At 35.5% G+C, this 9,214-nt stretch overlaps 1 protein-coding gene across 1 annotated transcript in view; it reads left to right on the top strand.

The window, feature by feature from the left end:
- Positions 1-6,287, top strand: part of LOC144439097 (diphthamide biosynthesis protein 3-like) — a 19,955-nt gene extending 13,668 nt beyond the window's left edge. The window contains exon 3 of the mRNA XM_078128360.1: positions 5,928-6,287. Within this exon, the coding sequence (XP_077984486.1) occupies positions 5,928-5,993 (66 nt within the window). The 3' untranslated portion in view covers positions 5,994-6,287. The remainder of the gene's footprint in view (positions 1-5,927) is intronic.
- The last annotated feature ends 2,927 nt before the right edge of the window (positions 6,288-9,214 follow it).

The following is a 9,214-nucleotide window of genomic DNA, read 5'->3' as shown; positions in this document are numbered from 1 at the left end:
ACAACAATCTAGAACCAGTTACTTGATTCGTGTGTGTATTTACACTGTTACTACTTCAGTAATGTTGTGGTATGTTTATTCTGTTACCTTGCAGTGAATAGGTAGAGTCAAACATGCTACATAATGGTTACCGGTAAGAGTCTTACAATAAACTTCAATAAAGACAATAGTGTTTTCATGATAAGACAATCACCATGTGTTAGGCCCCCCAAAAAATTGTTTCTGTTCGGCATGTGCAACACTTAAATTCCATTATGTCGGTGTTTTTTTAGTGGTTGTCCAGCGCATGCAGTCTGCAGATCCGTGGGGAAACCCAAAAATAACCCTCCCTACTACAGTGAAGACAACTGCAGAGCCAGTCATGAACAAGCAAATGACATCTGCCCCACATACACACTTGCACTAAAGTACTAAATGAAAAGAACAGTAACTGCCATAAATAGTAGATTGAATGACAGGTTTGTTGAGAATATAATAAAAAATCTGTGTCGTCACACCATTTAGACAAACTGTCCTGACCAGAAACAATTCTCTTTTTTTTGGCCTTATACAGTGTAACACACAAGGTAGGGATTCACATCCATACCTATGTATTTTACAAGTGTTTGAGAATTCCTTCTTTTTTGACTAGTTCACAACTTGCAAAACATGCTAACAAACGTGCTATTCACTGAACTGTCAAAATACAAACAAAGGGGAACAGGAAACTGGGACTTCATTGGAACAATAATGAAAGAGAAACACTCAAATAGATAACTGTACTCTGTAATTACTGATGGATGAATGCTGGCTAGCAGCTGTGCCTAATAGCCCCTCTCAATGTTACATTGGTTTGATAACGGGGAGAGTACAACAAAAAGACATCCTCCCACCAAGGAAGAACTTTACAAAGTACAGAAGTCAGTTGAACTGTAGGCCTAATGAAGTATTGTACATTTGTATACGATATACTGCGATTTAGAACAGCATGAAACAGGACTTGCTGCTGGATACATACTGTGACTGTGAAAAGACATAATTTTGGTTTATGCTTTGTTTTGACTTGTAATGTGCATGCTATATTTCTAACCATTTGTACACAGTATGTTTTGCTCCCTCCCCCCCCCCAAAAAAAAAAAAAAAAAACTCTTGTGGAAATGCAAAAATATATTCAGCCAATGCCATAATATGTATCTGTCTTTCCCCAAACCAGATTTAAAATGGAATATTTTCACTTTTCATTTACACTTAAATTTAAAAAAGAAAACTTTATACGTGTAAGTACAAAATTATTGCAAGTCATATCATATCCGGTAAACACTGAGCACTGTGTTATGGAGATATGAAAACAGAACGGCGTCATACAGAACATGCAGTAAAGAAAATAATCTTGCAGACTGAGAAGTTGATAAAAAAAAATTGAAAAAAAGAACACTCAATATTATTTCACGTTTTTCTTCAGTTTCCAGTAAATGTTGTTACAAAGGTATCAACTGTGTGACGTAATAAGGCTTAAATTACACGTCATCTTAAAGTTTCTTGACATCAAAATATCTCACTGGCTGTAACCGAATGTTCACAATCTACAAAAATGCAGATAAATCTAATAAATTTTGCTGTCAGAACAGCAGTGAGTTTCCAGTATGAACTACTTTACCAACAACTAAATATTCACTATCTGCAAAATGTAGAAATCTAACAAACTTTCACATCAGTGAGTTGAAAGACCTAAACAGAGGTGACTTCAATTGTTATGTTACGCAAGAAAACACACATGAAGTGAGACACATACCTGATTTAAAACTGTGTTGTGATTGTGTCAGACACTTGTTGATGGGAAACATCAGTAACTGCGACAGCCATTACAAGGGGACAGGTGAAAAGTCCTTGCGTGAAGTGATTGAAATAGTGTATGTTATGATTTCAGCTTGGTGTAGTAGTAGCACTAAACCCCTTATGACGTCATTCTCTTTGATAGTAAGTTTAACAAATTCTTCAAGTGGCTATTTGAGCACCAAGACCAACATCCTTTTGTTTTTATGCAAATTAGTTTCTTTAAACTACCACACCTGGAGACTGTGTGTTTATTAAAATTAACAAAATCTGCCCCCTCATGATAGTAATTCCTATTTATAGTGTCCAAATTTATTTATTTTTTCCATGATAAAAGTGTAGTTCTAAGAATTCTGTAAATCTTAAATGTTCTAGCTGCCATGTTAAAGGTACATTCATTCATACCAGAGATTAATGCACCACCTAAGTCTTTACGTCATGGTAGTGTTTGTCAATCAGATGAATCTAATTTTAGTAGTGAACTTTCCAACATCAGGACATACTATTACACACTTGAGGAAGATGTATGGCTTGTTGCCATGGTCACAGAAAGTAACTGTGACAAATAGTTTGAGTTCCATAAAATGCAAATACTGTAAATCCAGAAAATTGTCAACACCTATGCTTTGTCTTCTAAACTACTTCTGAAACTGACTTAAATTTGTGTATTTGTCTGTTTGCAAGTGTGTGCGTACATGCATGTGTGTGTGAGCATGTGTGTGTGCATGCATGTGTGTGTGCATATGTATGTCCATATATACATGCTTGCATGTATGTATGTATGTGTGTGTGCGTGTGTGCATGTGTATGTATGTATGTATGTATGTATGTATGTATGTATGTATGTGTGTGTGTATGTATGTATGTATGTATGTATGTATGTATGTGTGTGTGTATGTATGTATGTATGTATGTATGTATGTGTGTGTACATACATACTTTATATGTAACATGTATGTATGTACGTAATAATAGAGTCCAAATTTATTTATTTTTCTACATACATACATACATACATACATACATTCATACATACATACATACATACATACATACATACATATATAATACAGTACGCAGGTACTTACATACATACATATGTATGGTGAAGTTCTATTTATGGTTTACATTTGTCATACCACTGTTAACTATCTGAAGTATGTTACTTCTAGTTCTGTTTATGGTTTACGTTTGTCATACCACTGTTAACTATCTGAAATATATATTACTTTGAGTTCTATTTAAGGTTTACACTTGTCATACCACTGTTAACTATCTGAAAAATATATTACTTGAAGGAGACCCTAAATTTGTTGAAATTGTCGGCTGTCTTTTGTAAGGTGTTAACGAAAATGTGAAATGTCCCTGTAGATGTCAACACCTGCATTGTTTTGTGATGGCAGGGCCACACAACAAGTTAAAGAATACAGTCAGTAAACAGACCAGTAGACTGTAGACATTCAACACACACATGCTCTTAATGCAAATTCACAAAGATCGTTTCTGAAAACCAAGGCAGCAAGGCCACTTTAATGATCATGAAAGAAAAGAGTGACTTTTACATCTTTGAGTGTTTGTTAACAAGATGTGAAGAAAGTAAAATTTGTAAAGAGAAGAGGAAGTGGTATTGTATAGAGCTGTTTCTCTTTTGTTTTACTTTGAGTAATTAAGCATTGTACCTTTTGTTTTAGTTAATTAAAAGAAAACTTTAAGCTGGGATTATTTGCCACAGTTGTATTGAATGAAGTTTTCTCAACTTTTGTACAATTTCTCAATTTACTGTCAAAATATGTGTGGTTGGTGAAATTTGTTCAGATGACAGAACTTTACTTGCTTCAGGAATTAGTTCAACGACACTGTGTGAATTGAATGTTTCAACTTTTTCATCTGTTTGCCAATTAACACTCTCTTAATTACCAGTAGTACTGAATGTTAATCAGCTGAGTAATTATAAAGTCTCTCACTATGTTCGCAGCAGGTGAGATACCAGTAATTGGAGCTAAATTTAGAGGGATCAACATTACCCTCTCTTTTTCAGCATTTCACAAACAATTCAATCTAACTTTCAAAGAGTTGTAAATACTGTGTTATCCGTAAGAAATCTACTTTTTTAGTTCATAATGTTGTTATACCTGATCACATTGAGGCCAAGATAACTTAATATGCCTCAAACACACTTTGCGAAGTTTGTCGTTCTCAATAGAATTGTATGGTTTCTACATCTCCCATCTGCATACTTCTAGAATTGTACAGTTTCTACACCATTCTTTAGTCCCGTCTGCATACTTCTAGAATTGTATGGTTTCTACATCTCCCATCTGTGTAGTTCTAGAATTGTATGGTTTCTACATCTCCCATCTGCATACTTCTAGAATTGTATGGTTTCTACATCTCCCATCTGCATACTTCTAGAATTGTATGGTTTCTACATCTCCCATCTGCATACTTCTAGAATTGTACGGTTTCTACATCTCCCATCTGCATACTTCTAGAATTGTATGGTTTCTACATCATCTTTTAGTCCCATCTGTGTACTTCTAGAATTGTATGGTTTCTACATCTCACATCTGCATACTTCTAGAATTGTATGGTTTCTACATCATCTTTTAGTCCCATCTGCATACTTCTAGAATTGTATGGTTTCTACATCATCCTTTAGTCCCATCTGCTACTTCAATATTTGTCTATATATATATGCATAACTAATTAATTCTAATTGGCCATAATTTAAATGTTATCTTAATCTTGTAATCCTTTAAAATCAGATCTACCAATCTAGTGATAAGAAGACAAAACAGGTGTGCACCAAATTTAATACTAAAATAGTAACACTAAACAGTAAAGTAAATGTACAGGTGTCAAACACTATTTCCAGGCTGGATATGCAGGGATTACAGGTTGTCATAGTTACATGCTGTTACTGTGCTATTGGTATGTAGTGTGTAGGTTGATAGCTTTAACTTGTCTCGTTAGATTTGTTAGAAAAGTCTAACACATGTAAGTTACTCTGTTTGTGATTTGAACATATTGCTACCATCATCATTGTTCTCCATGACGTGTTTTTGAGGGGTGCACCTCCCCTCTGTTTGTGATTTGAACATATTGCTACCATCACCATTGTTCTCCATGAGGTGTTTTTGAGGGGTGCACCTCCCCTCTGTTTGTGATTTGAACATATTGCTACATTCATCAAATTATAGTTTTGGAAATTTACAAATGTGAGTAAATGGCTTGATCATGCAGAATCTTCAAAGATATATCAATGTGGTGTTAATTTACTTCAACTCACAGTTAAACCTTTTATTTCACCGTGATCACAAACATTCTTTTTCTGTCAAATCTCTGTCAAATGTTCACATTTTGTGGCAGTTCATATTACCTTTAGCCCCAAAGTGTACACAACTTTGCTATTCATAACAAATCTATATTGGATAAACATTAAAATATGAAACTAAGATTTTGAAATTTGTGACTTTGTTTTCTCACCCTAACAGAATTAGTGAAATTAGTAACAGATGACTGCAAATATCTGATTCAATAAACATGTGATAAGTTTTTCAAAATTTCACTATTGACACAACATACACAACAACAATGTATGTGCTAGAACTAAAAATATGGGATCTATAGCCTGCTCATATTACATCATGACAACCCATGTCTATGTCACTGGTTTTGCAGGTCTCAAAATATCCGTCAAAACAGTCCAAATTGCTATTATTTTTCCTAATTTTTCATGAATTATGTTTTGAGGAGGTATAATTTTATTATTCTTCAATATTTTTCTTCACTCAGCTGGAAAATACTTATGATGAAAGAGTTTTGTCACCAATTGTCTCATGACTCATAGTGACAAGGCCCCTTAGGTCACTCATATTTATCTCAGCTGAATGAAGAAAATATTGGGGCATAATATCTAGGTATCAATTCTGAACCTGTTTAAAATGGACTTAACGTTTGTGCTTTGGTGGAACAAAGTCTTTTTGACTTATTAAATCTTAAATCTTATTAAATCCTTAATCCAATCTGTGCCTTTTCTGATCTCTTTGACTTAGTAAATTCTTAACCTTATTAAACCCTTAATATAATCCACATTTTTTCTGATAATCTTTCAGGATGATTTTATGGAAGGAGAAGAAGAGGTGATTCCCAAGAAAACAGAATTAGAAAAATTGACGTAACATTTAAGAATCAAGATGAAAAAATGACTGGTATACGTACAAATCAATGGACATTTTCAAATTTACTGGTATATGCACAAATCAACAGACATTTTTAACTTTCCTGCAGATCTTTGAAAATTTTGTTTCAAAGGTGGACTTCCAAACTTTTTAAAACCATTCCTTTGCAATATTTATTGTTTTTTTATTTATTACAAACTACTACAAGTAAGCAGTGTACATGTACCTGAGGGCTTATCATTGATGAATAAAATTGAAGTAAAATCATAAAATATTAGATTTTTAGATGCTAGATTTAGACATTTTTAAGAAATCAAATAAAAAATATGTTTTAATATTAATGTCTTCATGGCTGCATAATGTGTGACTTATATATTAATATTTGGTGTTTAAAATGTGTAATATTAATATTTGGTGTTAAAATGTGTATACTGAAACAAGAATATAATATGTAACAACAAGATGTTGTCCCCCCCAGTATAATCATGATTGTATTAGGGATGGTCTTAAAGGGCCATGTTTCAGTCCTGGGTTATCGTGTTAGTATTACGTTATCAGTAGTGCTATAGGATTACATAGCATTATTCTTGTGTTCTGGACCAACTTTTTCTATAATTCTGCCAAACAACTGTTTTTCACATCTAGATATTAATTTTGATCCAAAGTGGGTTTTTAATTTATTGAACTCATATTGCAATAGAATGGTAAATTGAGTAGAGAAACAGCTTACCAACAACTGCAGTAATAATAGTATGATTATATATATCAGTCCAAATCAATTTGGAAATTTGTCAAGTTGTCACTAAGCAGTACCTAAATTCTCAAATAGGAAACTGGAGTACATGGAGAAAATGTGCGTTGTTAGTCAATCAAATTGAGCATCACAATCTTTAATACTGATCTGGTTAATTTTGAATCAATTCCAGCCAGCGACTGGCAGTTACAAATTCAGCTGGCACTGCTAAATCAAGGCACTGACAAATGACAACTCCACACAGTCTAACACTATTGCAAACCACTGACAACTCCACACAGTCTAACACTATTGCAAGCCACTGACAACTCCACACAGTCTAACACTATTGCAAACCACTGACAACTCCACACTGTCTAACACTATTGCAAACCACTGACAACTCCACACAGTCTAACACTATTGCAAACCACTGACAACTCCACACAGTCTAACACTATTGCAAACCACTGACAACTCCACACAGTCTCACACTATTGCAAACCACTGACAACTCCACACAGTCTAACACTATTGCAAACCACTGACAACTCCACACAGTCTCACACTATTGCAAACCACTGACAACTCCACACAGTCTAACACTATTGCAAACCACTGACAACTCCACACAGTCTAACACTATTGCAAACCACTGACAACTCCACACAGTCTAACACTATTGCAAGCCACTGACAACTCCACACAGTCTAACACTATTGCAAACCACTGACAACTCCACACAGTCTAACACTATTGCAAGCCACTGACAACTCCACACAGTCTGACACTATTGCAAACCACTGACAACTCCACACAGTCTAACACTATTGCAAACCACTGACAACTCCACACAGTCTGACACTATTGCAAACCACTGACAACTCCACACAGTCTAACACTATTGCAAACCACTGACAACTCCACCACACAGTCTAACACTATTGTAAGCCAGTGACAACTCCACACTGTCTAACACTATTGCAAACCACTGACAACTCCACACAGTCTCAGACACTATTGCAAGCCACTGACAACTCCACACAGTCTAACACTATTGCAAACCACTGACAACTCCACACAGTCTAACACTATTGCAAACCACTGACAACTCCACACTGTCTAACACTATTGCAAACCACTGTCAACTCCACACAGTCTAACACTATTGCAAACCACTGACAACTCCACACAGTCTAACACTATTGCAAGCCACTGACAACTCCACACAGTCTAACACTATTGCAAACCACTGACAACTCCACACAGTCTAACACTATTGCAAACCACTGACAACTCCACACAGTCTAACACTATTGCAAACCACTGACAACTCCACACAGTCTAACTCTATTGCAAGCCACTGACAACTCCACACAGTCTAACACTATTGCAAACCACTGACAACTCCACACAGTCTAACTCTATTGCAAACCACTGACAACTCCACACAGTCTGACACTATTGCAGGCCACTGACAACTCTACACAGTCTAACACTATTGCAAACCACTGACAACTTTACACAGTCTAACACTATTGCAAACCACTGACAACTCCACACAGTCTAACACTATTGCAAACCACTGACAACTCCACACAGTCTAACACTATTGCAAACCACTGACAACTCCACACAGTCTAACACTATTGCAAACCACTGACAACTCCACACTGTCTAACACTATTGCAAACCACTGACAACTCCACACAGTCTAACACTATTGCAAACCACTGACAACTCCACACAGTCTAACACTATTGCAAACCACTGACAACTCCACACAGTCTCACACTATTGCAAGCCAATGACAACTCCACACAGTCTAACACTATTGCAAGCCACTGACAACTCCACACAGTCTGACACTATTGCAAGCCAATGACAACTCCACATAGTCTAACACTATTGCAAGCTTAGAACATATTCAGACAAGAAAATCCAACAATAGAGCTTTTAGCTGTGTTTTCAGCATCGTTACACATATTTGAGTTCTAATAGAGAACAAGGTTTGCTAGATATTTGCACTACCAACTGTGCATGGAGAAGGTGTGTTGTCAGAAAGCATTGCACTGAATACTTATTGAAAAGGCTGCCTGTCAATCAAAGCCAACAACTGTAGAACAGACCATGACTTTGTTCAAGGTTCAGGATCAAGAACTCTACCACTATTTGTTTTAATTTTAGTTTTATGTGACAAGATGTTGTTCAAATATGGATTAACATTTAGGTGTGAAAAACAGTTGTCTGACAGAATTAGTAAAAAGTTGGCCCAGACCAAAAATATATTCCTATGTATGACTTCACTGATAAGGTACATAACACAATGTGAGATTAAAACCCTGGCCTTTAATTTGCCCTACTTACTGAAATACAGGTTGGTCACATTTTTGATGATCACAGTATGAATGATGTAGAAGTGCATTTTAATGATGTGCTAGAATGACTAGGATATAAATTCTATATTTTGATTCGGAATGCATTTAAC

The sequence above is a fragment of the Glandiceps talaboti genome, chromosome 8 (assembly GCF_964340395.1).
Source record: "Glandiceps talaboti chromosome 8, keGlaTala1.1, whole genome shotgun sequence".
Lineage (NCBI taxonomy): Eukaryota > Metazoa > Hemichordata > Enteropneusta > Spengelidae > Glandiceps > Glandiceps talaboti.
Note: the sequence above shows the minus strand (reverse complement) of the source record. Positions and strands in the feature narration are given on the sequence as shown.